A 21,336-nucleotide genomic window follows, 5' to 3' on the forward strand; every position below is an offset into this window, starting at 1 on the left:
ACATATAATATAGGGTTCTCTCAAAAACCCTTGCATGCCACAGAAACTGCCACAGAAAGAGAGGGTCGCACTTTGCACACCTGTGGTACAATGTACATGGAATCATTATATTATAATATCAAAAATTCATAAATCACCATGTCCTCTGTCTAACCGTACCATCCCTTCAGGTCCCAACTCCTAACTTAAAATATGATATAAATAAATATATATAAATATATATATATATATATATATATATGTATATATATATATGTATATATATATATTTATATATATATATATATATATATATATATATATCATACTTAATCATACTTTATCATACTGGGAAGCAATCAACTCAAAACTTGGCATTAATAGTTTAGAATTTTAACACATTACTTAATTTGTTTAATTTGATCGAATACATGGGCAATTCAGTGGTTAGTCGCAGAAATGTCCACTCTGTGAAGAAACATTTGAAATAAAAAGAGAAAAAAAATTATTGCATGCAGAATCAATTTACAACAATTGAACAGAAAAACAAAACCTTATAATAAACAAAACAACGACCAAAAAAAAAAATCATTATTATTACTATCAATTTTTTTTATCAATTTTTTTATCATAAGTTGTGTAATATTTTGAACTAAATAAAATTAATATATTCTAACCCAAACTATATATCAAATGGATTTGATTTATTAGACGGATTGGATCATAAATATCAAAGAAAGAAAAACAAGAAGATATATAGGAAAGAAGAAGATAAAAGATAGAAGATGGTTCTGCATAGTACTTTGTGCTTTCCTACACGAACATAAGATTGGCTGTTTTTTTTTTTTTTTAACGGAATCAAGAGTGAAATTAGGGAAAACGATATCCCAGAAGATTGTAAAAAATCCAAGAAAGAAGGTAAACTAGAAAACCAGGTGGTGTGAAAGCAGTCCTTTAATTGACCGTGGTTTCCTTTGGTTCAATAAGGAAGATACAGACCCAATGGTGTGAAAGCAGGACCAGTCCTTCACTTGACCGTGGTTTCCTATACGGTTAAGTATGCAAAATACAAACAAACTACTGTGATAGGATCAGTTCTTCATTTGACCGTGGTTTCCTATGGTTAAGTATGTAAAACAAACAAACTACTGTGATAGCAGGATCAGTCCTTCACTTGACCGTGGTTATTTTATTGTAGAGGATGATGTCCTGAAATCTGCTAAGTCTATACAAAATTCTTCAAATTTCAGATCGTTTGCAGCATGGGATTCCCCACAGGCACAATGACTGCCTTTAGCATGACTGCAAGCACCAAGGCTTTTAATGCATTCACTTTATGCTAATTCTAATTTCTAATCTCTTTATCTGTGATCTCTAATCTGTGATCTTTAAAATGTGTTCAAGTAATATCTCATTTTTTAACATTCTTTCCAGAGATTTACACCTTCAAAATTTCACCGAAACAAAAACTCTCGTTTTTCATACCTACAACTCACGACTAGTTGTAATATTTATAATTAAGACATATTCATTTTTTATTAACATTTCTTAACAAATTTCTAAGACCTACAGATATGAATGCGGAATAATTAATTCATCGATCAGGCTTTGACTGTGGCACATTCAGCACGTTTTCAAATCCTTTTCACAAACATCCAATGTTGTAATACATTAAATACGGCAAGGGGAGCCATATCTGAATAAGAAACATGAATTCTGTCTTATCTTCTGTATAAATTATTATTATTATTATTATTACGCCGTTATTTATATAGCGCATAATCCACAAGTTCTATGCGCTTCACAATTAACCCTGGTCATTGGTAACTTGTCACACAATCTCTGCTGGGGCACAACTGTGCACCACAGCCATGTGTCCCCTGGGGACTATATTTACAAGTCACCTCGCAAGTCCCCATTTATACACCTGGGTAAAAGTTCTCAAATCCCTACTGTGCAGCAGAAACCTTGATATGTAGTGCACTAGGCTTTTGTAAGTAATTACTGCCCCCCCCCAAAAAAAAATCCCCCCCCAAAAAAAAAATCAACATTGAGCTACTGAAATCTGAAATAAATCATGCATAAAATGATGATTATATGATTCAAGGATCCAAAGCATGTAATACTTAATCAACTTAATAATACTTATCATCCATTATATACACATTTCTATGAGATACAATAACATTCAGCTAGAAATATTTAACTCCTCTTAAAAAAGTACCTTTTGTTTTTCACTTTTTAATTAAAATAAAAATAATATAATAAATAAATGATACATCTATCTGCATATGATCATAATCGATTGTAAGAGTGTAAAATGTTTTAACGTGTAAAAAAAAAAAATCTGGATTATGTTTATCTTTAACAGGCAAAAAAAAACAGGCAAGATAATGTGCTTAATCCTATATAAAAACTGATAAAAGTTCGAATTAAAATAAAAAGCTTTGGACAGATGAAATTGAGAGCACTTTGAAAAATGTTTTTTTTCCCCCTACAACAGTGTAACCAGGGGTCAAAACTATCACATATAATCACCAGCTTATTATTTCCCCCAACCTATCACCCACCCACCCACCCACCCACCCCTCCACCTCCACAAAGGTATTGACACAACTTTGGAACAAGTTTTCAGTAATAACCCAATTACCGTAACAAACCGAAGTCAAACCATCCGACCCATCGGAAAACAAGGACACTTGTTTAAAAAAAACTTTATCAATTAATGCCAACTATTGTCAATAGCATATCAAGTTAATCTCTATAAGTTTTGATGCAAAATGCGCAGCCATATGAAACATCTAGTGAATTAAAAGAGGTTCGAAATTCATCTTACAGTTTAACCAAAGTTACAACGGAGGAAAGAGACACGACTGAACTTTCTTTGACTTTCAATTGCATTGTTTATGAATATGTAATTATAATATTGACGAAAAGGGGTCAGGAGGAGGGGGGCACTTGCCCTTTAATGTCTGTAATAACGGAGTGCTTTGTTGTTATTTAAAAGAAAGTGACCTTTTGTTGAGAAAAGAAGAAAAAAAAAGAAAGTGCCCATCTATTGAAAAATTCTCAAATCAAAGTCACATGTCCGACTGCCCTTTGAGGATTGTGTCCCATCTCCTGCCCCCCCCCACCACCCTCATCCCAGATTGAACCCTTCTGCAACCGTGATAACCACTAAATTTGACATAGCCCTAGGTGCAAAACAGATTGCTCCTGAGTGGCTATATCTGTTATCAACGACCCCCCTGGCACTTAACGATGAAATGTACATCATGATAATCTCAGATAATACAAATTCTTTTCAGTGGAACTTCCTATGCACTACACCGATCATGATGATAAACTGACGGAAATAAGAAACGCACATTCCCCCTTCTCCCCACCCCCCCCCTCCAACCTTGCAATCTGATAATGTAGTCATCATTTTGCCAACACCTATACAACCAACTATAAGGGAAGCACACATCATAAAAAGTCAGTGAATTAAAAGATCAAACATGCTTTTACAAAATGACCTTCCAGAAACTTTCAAGTACAGAAAGACACAGTATTACCGTTTCAAGATGCAAGACTATAACAAACTGGGAGGATATAACAGTTTTTTTTTTTTTTTAAACCTGGTCGTGTGTTAATTAAATATTCCAATGACGCTACGCAACCAAATGTAGCAAGAAATGTTCGTTTTTAATTTTACGGGTTTAATTTAAAAAAAAAAAAAAAATGATTAATGGTGATATTTGTAACAGTAGTGACTGACTAACTCACTTCAACTAATAGATGATAGAAATTCCATATGGCTATAAAAATGCCTCTAAACAACGGATCAGTTTTTCGTTTTCTTTCTACATTTTACAGAGCACATACGGGACTATGTCCATCTTCCAAGCAAACCTCACCGATACACAATTTTCATGCACACGAGCATCACTACAACTCACTGTGTCAGGCAGTTACAGAGGAATTTTTTGTCATATCTTTTCCCCTTCATGCAATTCAGATGATATATTGATATATATGAAATGATTATTAATGCCAGGCCTCATAGCAAAGCTGCAGATACTCCAAGTTTTGAAAGCATTTCCTGTGCAACATACAACAAACCTGTGGACAGGATTTTATAAGTCAAAGACAGGCTTGGATCCAGGATGGTGTGTGTGTGTCTGTGGGGGGGGGGGCAGGGGGTTTGGGTGTGGGGGATGTACAAGTCACCTATTTCACCCCACATAAAAAAATTAAAATTAGTTAATACTGGACGACCTTGCACATAGACCTAATTTATAGCCTGAACATTGCTCAGAATGCACCACTATCCATCTAAACCTTTACCCCTACCCTACAATATTGGAGCCGCCATCAAAGACCCCTATGGTCAATCACCCCCACCCCCATCTCCCCTCTTTTAAATCTTAAATTCACCCCTAACAACAGTTGTAGGTAGAAAACACCGTTCCTCATGGTCATGTTCCATTTTCTACCCCAAGCTTCCGACGTAGTTCACTCCCTTCCTTGATTTGAAGGAAAATTTAAACAGCACCAACACAATTACACTATCAAGCATAAAGTTCACAAGAAGCCTAGATTAAATTGTCCAAACTTTGACCTCACCTACTGCGCATAAAACTGCCCACAGAAGCATTATACAGTCAAAACAGGACGTACACTCTTTTTTTTTCATTTTTAAACCAAAAGTACAAACACTTGGCCTTCCACGCTATCCCTCAAAAAGTTGCGATGCTCTGTCGTGAGCCACAGTCCAGAAATATTCCGTGGCTCGGCATAAAGACAACGAAGCTCTAACGACGGAATTAAAAAACAAAAAAAGGACTTCGCAGGATGCAAGCGATCACATGAACACTGCAGCAGTCACTTGTAGACCTTTCTTGTCCCGTCCCCTTCCTCCCCATCAGCACGAGCATGATAAGAGGGAGTCGTGGCAACCCCGAGAACGGGTGCTAAGAAGGGTCGGTGTGGTGTATCATGGGTGGGAATTCGTCATCGTCGTCTAATCGTAGGGTGTTGAGTCCTGTGGCGAGTGGAACGTGGTCTACCGCCTGGCTGAGTAAATCTTCTGTGCAGGGAGCACCGACTCCGGCCACGGTCGCCTCTCCTGGAGAGAAGAAATAATAATAGTGATAATTAACAGTACTTATATAGCGCAACTTACAATAAAGTCTCGCCAACCCTGGTCATTGGTAACTTGTCACACCTACACACCAGAGTGTGCACAATTCAAACAATCTCTCCTGGGGCACCACAGTGCACCACAGCCACGTGTCCTCTGGGGGACTTCCCATAGGGTGCAGCCACAAACCGGCGCATGCAACTATATTTACAAGTCACCTCGCAAGTCCCCATTTATACACCTGGGTGAAGAGAGGCAATGGAGATAAAGTGCCTGGCCCAAGGACACAACGCAATGATCTGGCCAGGGCTCGAACCTGTAATCCTTAGATCACAAGGCCACTGCCTTAACCACTTGACCACAACGCCCTCCACGTTGGAAATGGAATTAACAGCAGTCGCTGAGATGAATAGATATGTCTTTACAGAACTGGAGCGATGACAAATGACAAATTAAAATTAAAGGAATAATAATAAACAAGATTAAAGGCATGTTTTAATCCAAGTATTGAAACCAAATTGTTGAAATATGAAAATTTCAAGTAATAGGTTCTGCAAGCAAAATCTTCCCAAAGTTGAAACTTGGAGCCAATGTGTAAAAAGAAAAAGAATCAGATATTAAGTAACCTCTTCTCTTCTCAACAAGTGTACATAATATTATAAGGTAGTCGTGAAAATGTTGGACTATAAATTTTTTTTTAAAAAAACCCTAGATGACCCTATCTGGCAAATTAGAATGTACAACATTTAAAAGTTTTATTACTAAACTTGTAAAGTATTGATGGAAGTAATGTGGGTCAGTGTTAAACACCCATTACATGTTGACTTTGCTACTATTAAGTTACCATTAAACTTAAACTGTTATTTTGAAACCACCAAAATCACACCAGAAAAAAAAATTTTTTAAAAAATTTAGGCATAGAATTCAACAGTCTGGACAATGACAAGCAAAAGCATTACATCAAATTTGTGGGACACACAACTTTTCTGATTTTTGACTATGACACTCTAACAAGGATCATCTGAACGGTTCTAATGACCCATCTTTTCTACTCTCATTATGTGCTCCCAGAACATTTTGGGTGGTAGAAATGAAAAGGAGGGCAGTAGACCTGTATAGGCCTGTCCCTTAAGAGTATAACTTTTGCTTAAATGTTACCAGAGTGCTCTAGACGTTGTAAAGAGAGTATACATTCGTTGTGAGGAGACAGGTAAGTGAGGAGTTAAGTACATAATAGATCATATACACCCTAGATGTACCTGTGTTCCTCATGGGCGACGTCCTGGAAGCGCTCTTCTGAGCGACGTCTGCAAAAGTCGGCAGAGGTGATTCCGATCTCCCGGCTGGATGCCCTCCTTCAGCTGATTCTCCGTCTCCACTCTCCCCGTCTCCCTGACTCATTGGCATGTTTGGATCTTGCTGGCCGTCTAACCTGTGAGACACAGAGAGAACATTTCGTTTTATATCACTGTTTCCTTGTTAGGTCACTATTTTGGTGAGTATCATCTGTTGGTGCTTTTGTTTTAAAGTACCAGTGTGCGTGTTTACATTGAAAAAAGACTTGAAAACTTTAGAGCATCAGCAATGTCGTAGATCAGTCGATATCCCTGAAGTGACTTGTACCATCTTTCATGTCATCACACAACCATCGAAGGAAGCCATTCCTTTTTGTCGGTGTGTACCGGTGAGATATATATCTATCAATTCCATTTGAGTTTCTGCTGCTCATCGCGACACTGTACTCTTAAATAACTATGCAAGCATGTCAGCCACTTCCCATCCCATTGCTTTTAAAGGGGAAAATCTTCAAAGATTTTGGGCTAATCTCGGCTTTGAACTGAAATGAAGCTTGGCAAAAATTTCAGGAGTTTAACACGGCTCCTAACACATGACCACTATTGTGCAAGGTAAAGAAGAAAAAACTTCTCAAAAAGAAGAAGCTTCTCAAATGTTGAGACGGGCAGAATTCACCCATTGCTTTGGATTAAACTTCAAATGTATATTGTTATCGATGGAGTAAAGAGATTCATTCAGACATTCCTTCTAACATTTGTTTAAAAGCAGACAAAAGAAGACTAAAGCTCAGTCTTCAAAAATAACCTTTTGATTTTCGAATGAAACGTTCACTTAAATGACATCAAGCCCACCAACACCTTCAACACTGATGACAAAAACCAGAAGAGTTTATCATGCACTATGAAAACCTTCAACTATTCTTGCGGCCCAAACCTGACCAGGTTCGTTAAAGACGGGCACCAAGACTGTTTCAGAGAAATAGCTAATGTACTGCAACCAACCTCACCATAACACATAACCTCACCATAACACACATAATATGACTTCTGGCTCATTTTCCTGCCATTTTTAATGAGACCATTTACATAATGCTTAAGCCTTGGTCGCTGACAGACTGAGCAAGCCTTTAGGGTAGACGCTGATTTGAATCATTTTTTAAGGCTCTTTACAAACTTCTCTGCCTCCTTCTATCGTTGGGGCCTGTTTGGGTGGGTGGGGCGGGGTTTGGAGATGGAACAAGCAAAAGGCAGAAATAATTCTGGTTGGTCTAATTCCAGAGTTGTACACTATATCAAATAATGAATTATACAAAATTGAAAATGTGAGGGGGTTCTCATGACGTGAAATATTTTCACCGTGTAAACGACAGAACCGGTTGGCGTTTAACGCGTAATGATTTCTGGTCAACTTACCTATGCTGCTTGAGAAGAGTACAGTCACCACCATCGGATGGATCTAGATTGTACATATACAAATAACCATCAGCTGCAGCGATTAATACCCTCGGCTTTGGCAGCCTTGAGAGAAAGAGAGGAGAGGACAAAAACAGAGTTGTGAAAATATGTTTCAAAAAATCGTTTTCAAACATACTTGTCTTCAATAATCATGAACGAAATTGTACACATACCACTAATGTTCTAATAGGAATCACAGGTATAAGTCAAGTATATTATCTAATGTGAAATCTTTGCAGGTATGTTTACACCCTGTTCGGGATCCTCCAGTGGAACTGGCCAATAAGTCAGAGGGGAACATTTTTTTTATCTGTTAAACAAAAAATTTAAAAGAATGTTTTTATTTGGTGGTGGAATGATATAAGAGTCATGTCATTGAAGGAAAAGAGCAGACTAGAGGAAGTAAAATGAAGAGAACTGAGGTTTGTTAGGACAGTAATGAACTTTGGTAATAGTATAGCTTAGAAGGAGGTCTTTGATATAGGGGTCTTTAGTTAAGTTTTTATTGAAGAGTTTGCTATTAAGGTAGTTGAAATAAGGGAATAGTTGGGTAGATTTAAAACAATCCCTAGTGATGATGAAGCTGATATATATAATATATACATATAATATATATATATATATATATATACATATATATATACATATACATACATATATATATACATATATATCTATATATATATATATATATGCATATGACCTCCATTGATACAATGTTTACTGATTCTCCAAGCTTAAACTCAGTTAGCAGACGAGACTTCCTCAAACAAGCTTTCTGATGGTTGAGGATCAGATGTGTGTGTAAAGCTTGCCAAACAAAAGGTGGGGACAGCTTTTCGTTTCTGAAATGTACTAGTTATGTTTAGTAAAAACCCTACAGTATGTTAGCTCCAATAAGCCACACTTTGTTTGAATTAGGGAACGTACAGGGAAATTTGCCCCAGAAGTGTCTGTCAGAGATTCCTCAGAGGATTTCAAATAACTGTGAGCTTGGCAAGTTTCACGGGACTAGATATGACTGAGATGAGAGCGTCCTCTGTTGATTTAGTGCATGCCTAGGGATCCCAATTAGAAAATTACAAAGCATCTCTCATCCTTTACACATAGAGTATTGTACAAACATGTACACATACAGCATCGTACAGACATTTCCTCTATTTAACAACATCGTCGACGTGTCCATTCTTTTCATGTACTTACGTTGCAAGTGCACAGACGTTCTTCAGACCGGAGAATGGCAGTTTGACTTGGGCAAAGGCTCTACCTTGAGTAAAGACATCTGTGACCTGGGTGGGGAGGTAACTGGCAGGGGTCATTAGGGCCTTGCCTAAATAGCCCATCCAGCCCGAGGGCTCCTCTGTGGGCCGACTGCTGCAAAAGTTACGACAGAAAATTCAAACGACTGAAAATTGATACATCATTTTCCAGTTTGTCTTTGTTTTCTTTTCGGTTTTCAGCACTATGTTTTAACCTTTTTTCAGGGATATAGTGGAAAAAAAAAACTTTTGCAAGAAACCACAGAGAACACTGGAGATTTCAAAATGTGTAGACAAATAAAACACAGGGTATACAAGAAGTAAGAGTAAAAGTGAAATGACTGTCGAGGCAAATAAATAAAGAGAGAATCACAGCTCTGCAACATGAAGGATAAAGAGAAAGCAAAACAACAGACCTTAAGACGGGAGAGATTCAAACTTATGAACACATAGGGTAACTTATGAACACATAGGGAGCAGAGTAGATTTATACCGAGGCATTAACTAAGCAGGTAATCTTTCTGGCTACAATCCAGATTACTCTGAGATAATATTTTGATAACCAGAGAGATAGATATAATTCTTAATGCATGCAAGACAGCGATAACAGAGTTTTAGATCTTCATGTCTTTTATCGTAGAGGTGAGCAGTAAATTGACCTGTGAACAACCGGTGCCCAGGTTGGACAACAAACTCCATAATTCTATGTTATGAAATTAAAAAAAAAATTTAAATGAAAAAATTTCACATCTTGAGTAAGATAGGCAGTTACAATGCTTAAAAAACAAAATATTAACATGGCCGTGCCCAAATTAATAGTTCATTATAGTAAAATATTATATATATTAATATCAGATAATAAATACGACGTAGACATACGTCAACGAGGTAAGTTTAAGCCTGACAAACTCTGACCCACTCACCACGACCCGACTCAACTCCATCGTAGTTATGTGGAAAATTGTGGGTAATATGACTGAAACACATAGTGTTTTTCAACTGGCAATTGGCAGAGAGCGGTGTTTCCCGACTAAAACTGCATATTTAACAAACGAAACCAATCAGGGGGCAATAAATTTTCATGTGACCAAAACGAGTACCAGTCGTTTACAGCAAACAGTTGTCATTGTGTGCTCTGAACAGTCGGTCATTGTGCGGGGATTCAGTTGGGTCTTCTCCGAGACAATCGAAAACAAGGTCGCGACGGGTCGTGTTGAGTTGGGCGTGATTGGTCAGGCAGTATTGCCGGCCCGCCTGACAGAGTAGCAGGAGGAGGTTAAAGGTCAGCAAACTTACCTGTCTTTGGGATGTTCGAGTTTGAAGATGTGTACCGTCTCTGTATTACTGGATGCACACAGGAACAGTGAGTCAGCACTAAACGACAGACAACCTATACTGACACACCTACAGTGAATAATGAAAGAAGAAAGAATCAGTACCTCAGACGACTGTCTCAGAGTCCATGGGGTGGGGGCGTCGTGGGTGAGAGGGAGGTGGGGGGGGGGAATAAACAGGAACACTAAACATAAACTTAACTGGGGAGTGGTCTAAACGTAGCGGCTATCCCCCTCCACTGAGAAAGTCTGATATGTTTTAGGGTGCTATTTGCACAATGGTGTTATATTTTGCAACTTTTGAGGTAATTTATGATCAACACTTTTTCTACATTTCCCCAGAAATATCCACAATATATATATATATATATATATATATATATATATATATATATATATATATATATATAATTTTTCTGGCAATCTGCTAATATGATTGAATATTGGACGGGGGGTTAAAGTAAACCAGTGGTAATATAAGTCTGAAGTAAACAGATGAATGATGTAAACCTTCATACCTTTTCACTCCTCTTCTGAATTCAAACAGTTTTGTCTCTTCTGGAATGGTGTATACCCTGATTACTGTGCCCTGGATGTAACAAGGAAAAAGAAACGTTGGAATATTGTTTTTCTCTGAACGTGTTTTTAGATCTTCTGTTGTTCATCTTTGTGACAAGTGTCAAATGACTTTCACAGCTTCAGCATCTATTGCTAAGCATTGCACTCAGCAGGAAATGTTACGTAAACAACATCCCAGATTCTCTAAACACACGGTGTTTAGCTAATGTGTGAAAGGTATGGCATATGTGTATACAGGAAAATCAGTTCCAAGCTTTATATTAAGCTACATTCTATCTTAAGCAGAGATGTGTGGCTATGAATCAAAACTTTTAACTTAAAAGTTTTAAGTTTACTGAATAGATGGACATTGAGAGTCCTTCACTAGGGACTTGTTCAATGGAGTCAATTGATAACAGTTTTACTGTCAATAGGTTTCTTTCTGTAGAGAGAGGATTGAAGGTGCCACTTCCTCATGGTAACAGGTCTTTCACCTACAAAAACATATTAGGACCAATTTCTATCTTAACCCCCCTTTTGCCATCCCCTCACCATTCCCCCTCCCCCCCCCCAAACTTCACTCATCATTGTGGTGTAACCCCAGTCAGATTTTCCATCTTTTACTAGTTGAGTATTCATCAAATTTAGCCAGAAATTTGAAAAACTGCATTACTTAATTACCTTTTCAGATGCAGTGGCTATCTTTGTCCCTAAGGGGTCAAAGGCCAAAGCAGCTAGTGGGCTATCATGAGCTTGAATCATGGTCACTGCACGTAGATTCTCTGTGTCGAATATTTGCACTTCTCCAACCTACCGAATATGAAGGCATATGGCATAAATGTTTTTGTTAGTATAAGAATTTACAGGTTTATAAAGCGTGTACAATATTGTCACAGGACGCTCAAATGTGGAGTAATTAAAAAAAAATTTAAAAAAAACTGAACACAAAGGTTGAGCACAAATTTCACAACTTCCACTGCAAAACATGTGCAACATAATTGGATGTTGTTTACACTTTTGATATAAGCAACCTGGTCAGGTAATCAGACTTGTAGTTAAGGGTACAACAGCACCAATATGAGTACCAGAAGAATTATCCTCTATAGGAGTACAAGTATGAGCACAAGGCTTAAAATGTGTGAGTACATAATCTTGCAATGGTATCTACACTAGATTTCCAAATGCCCGAGTACGGATACAAATCAATGAGGACCATGAGTACCAGCACAGGCATCTATCCTAGAATGTGAGTACATGTACTGGTATGAGTACAGGCAACTATCCTAGAAGTTAAATGTGAGTTCATGTACCAATACGAGTACAAGCAACTATTCTAGAATGCAAGTATATGTACCGGTACGAGTACAGACACAGGCAACTATCCTAGAATGCGAGTACATGTACCAGTACGAGTACAGACAACTATCCTAGAATGCGAGTACATATACCGGTACATGCAAGGGCAACTATTCTAGAAAGCGAGTACCGGTACGAGCACAGGCAACTATCCTAGAATAAGAGTACATGTAACGGTACGAGTACAGGCAACTATCCTAGAATGCGAGTCCATGTACCGGTTTGAGTACAGACACAGGCAACTATCCTAGAATGTGAGTACATGTACCGGTTTGAGTACAGGCACAGGCAACTATTCTAGAATGCGAGTACATGTACCGGTTTGAGTACAGGCACAGGCAGCTATCCTAGAATGTGAGTACATGTACCGGTTTGAGTACAGACACAGGCAACTATCCTAGAATAAGAGTACATGTAACGGTACAAGTACAGGCAACAATCCTAGAATGCGAGTCCATGTACCGGTTTGAGTACAGACACAGGCAACTATCCTAGAATGGGAGTACATGTACCGGTTTGAGTACAGGCACAGGCAACCATTCTAGAATGTGAGTACATGTACCGGTTTGAGTACAGACACAGGCAACTATCCTAGAATGTGAGTACATGTACCGGTATGAGTACAGGCACAGGCAACTATTCTAGAATGCGAGTACATGTACCGGTTTGAGTACAGACACAGGCAACTATCCTAGAATGTGAGTACATGTACCGGTATGAGTACAGGCACAGGCAGCTATCCTAGAATGTGAGTACATGAACTGGTATGAGTACAGACACAGGCAACTATTCTAGAATGCGAGTACATGTACCGGTTTGAGTACAGACACAGGCAACTATCCTAGAATGTGAGTACATGTACCGGTATGAGTACAGGCACAGGCAGCTATCCTAGAATGTGAGTACATGTACTGGTATGAGTACAGACACAGGCAACTATTCTAGAATGTGAGTACATGTACCGGTTTGAGTACAGGCACAGGCAACTATTTTAGAATGCGAGTACATTTACCGGTTTGAGTACAGACACAGGCAGCTATCCTAGAATGTGAGTACATGTACTGGTATGAGTACAGACACAGGCAACTATTCTAGAATGCGAGTACATGTACCGGTTTGAGTACAGACACAGGCAGCTATCCTAAAATGCGAGTACATTTACCGGTACGAGTACAGGCTCACCTCAAGTCTGCAGGCTATACCCATCAAGCAAGACATACAACCTACAAAATGGTTTTTATGTCTTCAACTCTGTAGTCTATCTTTAGAAAATTATCAATGGAGGCTTTTTTTATTTTAGGTTCAACAATCAGAAAGGCACACAGCCACGACAAGCAGAATTGTTCTGTATTCCAAAGAGAGAAACTCATAAAATAATGAAGACAAAGAACGGATAAGACATGCAAGAAGTTCTATTGTTTCATTTATGTTGAACAAGCTAAAATATCAATAAAAACTTTCAGTTGCTGTATCAATATTCTCCCAAATGGAACGTTTGGAGTAAAAAACTTATATATCTATGTACCTATATATCACAATAGCCATTTGGACAATCTAGGAAAATGTCAAGTGTTGCATAGTATGGAGTTTGCAATAATTTCTTTTGTTCAACTGTTTGTTACATTCAAATCTTACACGATACTTGAGCTCCACTAGAGTAAAGTTTACCTGGTTGCTGCCTGGATAGGCCAGGTAACAGTTGTCTCCGTTGACCGACAGAGCACAAAGCCCTTCTGGATTTGGAGGAGTGTCCCTTATTGTGTGAAGCACCTTCATGTCCCGGATGTTGTGAATATACAAGCTTTCTTCTAGAGCCACGATTAACCTCTGGATTCATGTTAAAGCAGAAAACAATTTCATACCTTATTAATACATAGTTCAATCTTTTATTTTTTTTATTTTTTGTTGATGGAAAGATTAGTATAAATGATTCTCATGTCACTTACAGTAGTTGAAATTGATAACTTAGTTAAAATAAAATAGTGTAAAGATGTGTTCTGTACTGCGGTTCAAAAGTTGAGCTATCTGACCAAGCACATCACACATGGAATTATTTCTAACAACTTCAACCTTGGATAAAGTATGTGTTTAGTTTTGATGTATGCGGGGGGGGGGGGGTTCTCAATCAATTTCTTTTTTTTGGCTAGGGCCAGAAAGGGAAAAAAAAAAAGGATTCTAGTAAATAGCAAGACAGAATCAAATCTCACTATTAAAGCTACATTGAGAAATTTGCAGTGTGTGATGGTAGGACGCTCGGGCCTAAGGCAAAATGGGTTCATATGCCTGCTTTGTGCAAGAATTTAGGCCATTTATTTTATAGCAGGCTGGATCGAAATAACTCGTGAGCCGGATTTGGTTTATTGAGAACCCCTAACGTATAGCTTAGACTTAGAGTGGTATTGCTCAGAAGGTTTTGATTGACAATAAATGGAAAGTGACTGAAGTCATGTCACACAAACATTTGGCATTGTGCCCAAAGGACTGCGCTATGTACAGTACGTAGTATCATTCACAGTGTAAGGGTTACAATTTGCCAGATGCCTAAAGTTCTTGGTGTTTATGACCACAGAGAGATATATTAGCCAACTCAGGAAAGGTCTATTAAAGATTGGTTAAACAAGCCCCAGTGCAGGCAGTTGCATATCAAGTGTCTATCACTCACATGCACAGTACAAAATATGCTGGTAGCTAGTTGCTTATACTGCCTCAACGGATGTTTTGTACCTCACGAATGTCTTTCTTTTCAAAAGACAATACCACCAATAACACCAGGGTAATTATATAACAATTTCACAGCAAATGCATCAAGGTCAAATTTATTTGAAGGTTTGCATCTTTAGTTAGATGACAATTACGACCAGTTTAAAACCATGTATTTTCAAAATAAAGTAGATATTATCACCTACCTTTCTGTTAAGTCTCACTGCTAAAATGGTGTTTGAATAACTGTAGTTACAAATCTCAGTGCCCTTCTTGAAGTGACACACCTTCAGTTTCCTCGGAGCAGAAAGGCTGACGATTGCGACGAGGCTACTGGAGAACAACCTCTCCACGATGCAGATGTCACTCGTATCTATTGGGAATGAGACGGACGTGCGAATCTTTATGTACAGTGTATGTGCGGCTACAACAATCTGGCTTAAACTAAGGAACTAGAAAATTTAATGGCTCACAAATCTAATCTTTGTTTTGTACTGTTTCGCTTAAAAACGTTTGAAGAAACTCTACACAGTCTATTTCCATTGTTCCTGGTGCCATACTTGACTGCAGCAAACTGCATACCTGACTGCATACAAACATACCTGACTGCAGCAAACTCAGCGTTTAAATAAGACAGACTTCTAAGGGACGTCGAGTTTGGCAGATGTCGTGCAGACTTTCATCAAAGTTCATCAGTAATCGAACCCAAATATGTTTAATAAAGTCAAATCACATTCTCTAATTCTCAAGTTCTAGGCAATTTTTAACTTTCCTTTCACTTTCGTAACATTTTAATTGAGACATTGTCTAATTCTAGCACTCCTTAATGACCAGGAATAATTTTGGTTGCATCCTCCCAGGTAAGTATTTTTGCAGAAATTTTAGAAACCTTAACAGGGGCGGGCAGGGTTTGTGACAGGGGGGGGTCTGACTGGTCCAGCCGCGCCTGAACGTAAGACTATCTAAGCGGAGCGCCACCATCGGTTGGCGCGGAGCGTACCAGAAAATTTTTGGCTTTACAAACCCCCCAGATGGCCGGAAACGGCACTTCCCGAGTATTCTAAGCTGCATGTACCTAGCCTGAAAATATGGGTCTCATGTCTGCAATTTCTCAATTGATGAGAAAAAAACAATCTATGAAATATGGTAATACATATCAGATGAGTTGAGATGATACAAAAATCATAATGCCTTTAGCCCCCAATCCCCCTCCCGTTCCGTCACCACTGTTTGATGCAGGGCCGGATCCAGGATTCTGGAAGGGTGAGGAGTTTGGCCTCCAGTGATCCTAGGGTCTAAGGGGAGTGGGTTTCCCTCTATCCATTGTGAAATTCTTGGATATTTAAGTACAACAGGGAACCCCTTCAATTTAGCCATGCAAAGCACCTCTCTCTTTTTTTTTCTCTTTTTTTTTTCTCTTTTTTTTTTTGGCCAAGAGCAGGGGGTCCGGACCCCCTGGACCCCCCCTCTGCATCCGCCCCTGCTTAAGAGGGTTAAAGTTTGAAGCAAATGCTGATGATCTTTAACATAAATGGGGCCTGGCTACTCATTTGATCCTGTGTACTAAATTAGACTCACCATTCTCATAGATTTGTTCAAGCTTGTCAACAGCTGAAAGAGAGAACAGTCTGTAGCCATTCTTTGTACCAACAGCTAGTGATCTACAGTTTGAGAAAATAACAAGGATTAGTTGCATAATCTTATGAAATATTAATTATGGACAACTGGAACCATGCAGCAGCTAAAGAAAAAAATCACAATATACACATCTTTATCTCATATATTATTAAATGCTTTCTTGTGTAAAGGGAAACAGATAACAGTGGATGAGGTTTGCCACATATTCTGCTTATAACATAAAGACAAAAGACGTATCATAGACCATTGAATGAACATGAATGACAATTCAAACATTTATCAATTCTTCATAACTAAGGCCTTTAACTTTCAGTGACAATTCAGTCTCTGACTACATAGACTCAGATATACTTGGACTTGATAAGAATCAGGCCTAACTTTTCATGCTAGTCAGGCCTAACCTTTACTACCTCTAACCTCAACTTTTACCAGATAAAGTAACATTTCATGCTGGTCCGATTCTTCCATTTTCATTATGGGGTGTTTTTAAACAGTGGCAAAGTTGTGTTATCATTTCTCAAATAATATTGGAATTAAAAATAAGACTTCAAAACCCTTACCTTAACTTATTAATTAATTTTTGTAGCCTCCGGGACTTTCGAGCAATTACAGTGGTCAGCTGCTTTGTTATCACATACTATATTTAGAAGGACACTTCACATAACTTAGTTACTAGATCAAATAGATGGAACGACCTGTTCGGCATGATATGAGACGTGATCCGTTAGGACTAAGTACGTTGACCATAGTGATTCATTCAATACTAATGGATTTCAGCAGGGTAATGGGAAATGGAGGTTTTAGAATTGTGTCAGAACATGTTTGCAAATGGGAAGAGGCTTTTGTATGGTTCATTATTTATTTAAGTAGTAAGCTTCTCCCATGGTTTTATTGCAATGTAGCATTATAGGGTATATGTATTATTACTACAGATGAAGTTGTCTAGTTTTTGCAGATCTATGAGAAACAGTACTCAGGTGATTGATGTATATATATGTTTTGGCAACTACCTTGATGTGGCTACTGGCCAATGTGATAAATGTGTAATTTACCCTTTTACAGCTGTTTGATGATTTGGAACTTTCTGGTGTAATTAATACAAATTTTCAGTGTGAGTCTGGTTCAACTGTAGGGCCACTTGAGAGATCTATCCTAGCATCCAGATGCATGGAAGCCCGTCAATAAGATCTGACAAGAATTTCAGGTTCCTTTCTGGTAACTCCATAGATTGACTGGGCATTCCTGTATCCAGATGCTAGATCTCTGAGTCTGAAGTAACCCTGTATTATATAGTCACCCCAGGAATCTTTAGAGCATAAGGGCAGAGGAGGCAGATCTATTATTACTTTCATTGCCTTGATTGAAACTAAATTAGAGCCTGCTACTGATCCCTAACTAGGCATTAGTAGCACTTACTGAACAAACAAGTATTGGTGGTCATTTTTACAGCTTTATCTAATGCTACCACTTAGGCTGGTGCATGGCGGGTGGTCTGGTTAACTACGTCGTTAAGCCTAACAACTGATTTTTGTATTTATGTATTCAGGTTAAAGCCTAACGTTAGGGTCTAGTCTATAAGAAGTAAGAGTCCTGCATACTCAGTATAAGTAAAAGGGTAGGCTATAGACCTAACATACTATGTTACTATTGTTAGGCTTGGCTTAGTTCATTATCTGCCTGTAAACTTTCCTCGAAGTATGGAGGCAGACTACTTACGAAAAATCTTGATTAAAGTTTGCAAAGAGCAAATTGCTGTTAGGATCAGCATGTTGACTTGTTAGATTCATTCTGGACTCTGGACGTTTTTATTGCGCCATAAGCTTCAATGAAATTACTAACACGTACTATTCCCGTCTACTTCGTCGTACTTAGTCTCAGGACAGTGCGTTCGTCGTACACAAAGCTGCGCAAATTGTTGAATTGTCATCTGTTCAGTCCAGTTGTGTATTTATTGTTGTGAGCTTACTCCAAGTCGTTTCTTGCAACCCCTGGGTCACTATATCTTTATTAACTACCCAGCTTATCTCCTTTCGATTATACACCATAGACGCTATCAAACCAGGGAGTTGTTATGGAACTCCCTGATCAAACATGATACTTTGGTATACCAGAAATGTGAAATGATATGTTTATAAGGCCTAATAAGGAAACCTGGGAAACATAGCGGGCCCTGGAAAATATGGGTATAGGGCTGATTGTATTATCGTTTTCATGCATGATACTAAGGAATTTGGAAGAAATAAAAAAGAGGCCATATGTGACATAATTGCCCGGGCTCTCCGAACGCCTCTGGGTACATAACCTATTTCGACTATGTAAATAAAATAGTACTTTTATACACATGCAGTTTATTAGAGTTCGGTTCATCAACCCATTATTTATTGTAAAAGTTGTATGCAATTTTTTCATGGCGGCAAACAAAAAAAGCGAATAAATTAATGCAAGAAAATAATTAGTTATATATCCATTTTCGGGACATTTTGGAATTTTTAAAGTGTATGACCTTATGACCATTCTGCTTCAAGTTACAAACATTGCTGGTCGGCTTACATTTTCAATACGGCACAGTTACAGTTTATAACCACATTGTGTGTATCAGTTCAATTGGAATAGCGGTGTTGAAGTACTCAACAAGTACTCGGGACTCGAGCTGTTCTCGGGTACCTTTTTGCAAGTATTTGGTAATAGCAATAGTGAAAGGTACTCGTTTGTTAAAGTAGGCCTACTCGTCATTTGGTACTCGAACTCGGACACAGAAGCATTCGTAATAGTATTCATTTTATAGTGATTGGTGCCGTACGGCGTCGCTCAGGACGAGTACGGTACTTTACGAGTACTTATGTAAAAAGAAAAGAAAATTTTTGTTAATATATATTTTCAATCATTTTGGCATTCCATTGTAACACTCTGTAATCGTAAGCTATACCGTATTTCATGCATCTCTATACACCAGCAGCACCATACATGCAACCGAGCATATATTAGCAAGTACAGTATACGTATACTGTGCATACGAAAAAAAGAATGCGTGAGTATTGTTGCTAACTTACGTACGGTACTGAACTATTCGGAGCATGGTTGCATTCTGTGTTACTATCAGTCTATATATAGCAACCTTGTGTGTACATCATGAAGTTGTTTGAATTACTACTACTACTACCTTTTGTCATTCTAATATCAGAAAGAGAATTCTGTATTTGGCAAGCAACAGCAAGATCCGGGCAATGTCTCAATGATCCAACTGTTATATCATATTTGCGTACAGTCGGCCCACCATGGATCAGTTATAAGCATAAGGTTCTTGTGATATTACAGAAATCAAAAGTACTGTAGCCTACTCGAAAAGTAGCCTACTCGGGGTGAAAAGGTACTGGTACTTGGTACTCGGATTCTAAATTTTTGTACTCGGATCCTAAGAACTCGTACTCGGACAATGGTATTTGGTACTCGGTCATCAGGTACTCGAAAGTACTTGGTACTCGGATGAAAGTACTTTACTGCAACATTGGTAATTTTAACATATATGATTCTTTAAAGAAAAGCCATTCTATACGGAGTCTATACAGGCATGAAAAAGCAACCAAATGAAACGACACAGACATATTTCTATTGTATATATTCAAAAGTATAATAGCACATATAAGAACATTTTTGTAGGTCGGGAACCCGTATGTATCCACCAACACTTTAAGAAGGGGCACCAATAATTTAAGGAGCAGTGCACCAATAAATTAAGTAGCAGTGCACCAACAATTTAAGGAGCTGTGCACCATTAAGTACAGGAGCTGTGCATCAACAATTTAAGGAGGGGCACCAATAAGCTAAGGAGCGGGGCAACAATAATTAAAGAGCAGGGCACCAACAATTTAAGGAGGGGCATCAATAATTTAAGGAGATACACCAACAAGTTAAGGAGGGGCATCAATAATTTAAGGAGCAGTGCACCAATCATTTAGGGAGGGCACCCAGTAAGTACAGGAGCAGTGCATCAACAATTCAAGGAGGGCACCAATAAGCTAAGGAGCGGGGCAACAATAATTTAAAGAGCAGAGCACCAACAAGTTAAGGAGGGGCACCAATAATTTAAGGAGATACACCAACAATTTAAGGAGGGCATCAATAATTTAAGGAGCAGTGCACCAATAATTAGGGAGGGGCACCCAGTAAGTATACAGGAGCAGTGCATCAACAATTTAAGGAGGGGCACCAATAATTTAACGAGCAGTGCACCAATAATTTAAGGAGCAGTGCACCAATAAGTACAGGAGGTGTGCATCAACAATTTAAGGAGGGGCACCAATAAGTTCGGGGGGGGAGGTTAAAGATTTCGTCTGGCATGCCCCACCCCTACTGCGTCCGCCACTTGTGAACTCGTAATAACAAGAAGTGATAATCCGAACTTTGATAGTATCCATGATGATATGTCTTGTAAGAAGTGAAATATACTCGGGTAGCGGTAGGGGATAATATCTGAGGGAAGGGAAGGGGAGGAAGGATATATGGGAGGGGAGGAGAGGGGAAGGAGGGAGGGAGGGAGGTAGGGGAGGGAGGGGAGGGAGGGGAGGGAGGGGAGGGAGGGGAATGGAGGAAAGGGAGGGGAGGTGTCAACACAGGAAAATGCTGCATTTATAGATATA

General features: G+C 38.6%; 1 protein-coding gene across 2 annotated transcripts; it reads right to left on the bottom strand.

The window, feature by feature from the left end:
• Positions 1 to 2,943: 2,943 nt before the first annotated feature.
• On the bottom strand, positions 2,944 to 18,597 carry LOC139960657 (WD repeat domain phosphoinositide-interacting protein 2-like). 2 transcript variants are annotated; one of them, XM_071959203.1, is made up of 11 exons: positions 18,416 to 18,597; positions 16,640 to 16,722; positions 15,268 to 15,434; positions 14,030 to 14,188; positions 11,687 to 11,815; positions 10,966 to 11,036; positions 10,410 to 10,517; positions 9,058 to 9,225; positions 7,813 to 7,917; positions 6,364 to 6,536; positions 2,944 to 5,089 (listed from the first exon to the last, which is right to left on the bottom strand). In XM_071959203.1, exons 1-11 carry the CDS (start codon positions 18,484 to 18,486, stop codon positions 4,935 to 4,937), a joined length of 1,389 nt encoding a protein of 462 aa, XP_071815304.1. In that variant the 5' UTR covers positions 18,487 to 18,597; the 3' UTR covers positions 2,944 to 4,934. The 2 variants fall into 2 exon arrangements, with proteins under 2 accessions (XP_071815304.1, XP_071815303.1); XM_071959202.1 differs by having other exon boundaries at positions 9,058 to 9,228; positions 18,416 to 18,596.
• Between the last annotated feature and the right edge of the window lie 2,739 nt (positions 18,598 to 21,336).

This window comes from Apostichopus japonicus, chromosome 19 (genome assembly GCF_037975245.1).
Source record: "Apostichopus japonicus isolate 1M-3 chromosome 19, ASM3797524v1, whole genome shotgun sequence".
Lineage (NCBI taxonomy): Eukaryota > Metazoa > Echinodermata > Holothuroidea > Aspidochirotida > Stichopodidae > Apostichopus > Apostichopus japonicus.

Excerpts from the sequence above, each read along its gene's own strand:
- LOC139960657 (XM_071959202.1), bottom strand. The coding sequence starts at position 18,486 with ATGAATCTAACAAGTCAACATGCTGATCCTAACAGCAATTTGCTCTTT. Across the intron at positions 15,435-16,639 it reads TGAACAAATCTATGAGAATG|ATACGAGTGACATCTGCATC; the intron begins GTGAGTCTAATT and ends CATTCCCAATAG. Across the intron at positions 9,229-10,409 it reads CTCGAACATCCCAAAGACAG|CAGTCGGCCCACAGAGGAGC; the intron begins GTAAGTTTGCTG and ends TAACTTTTGCAG.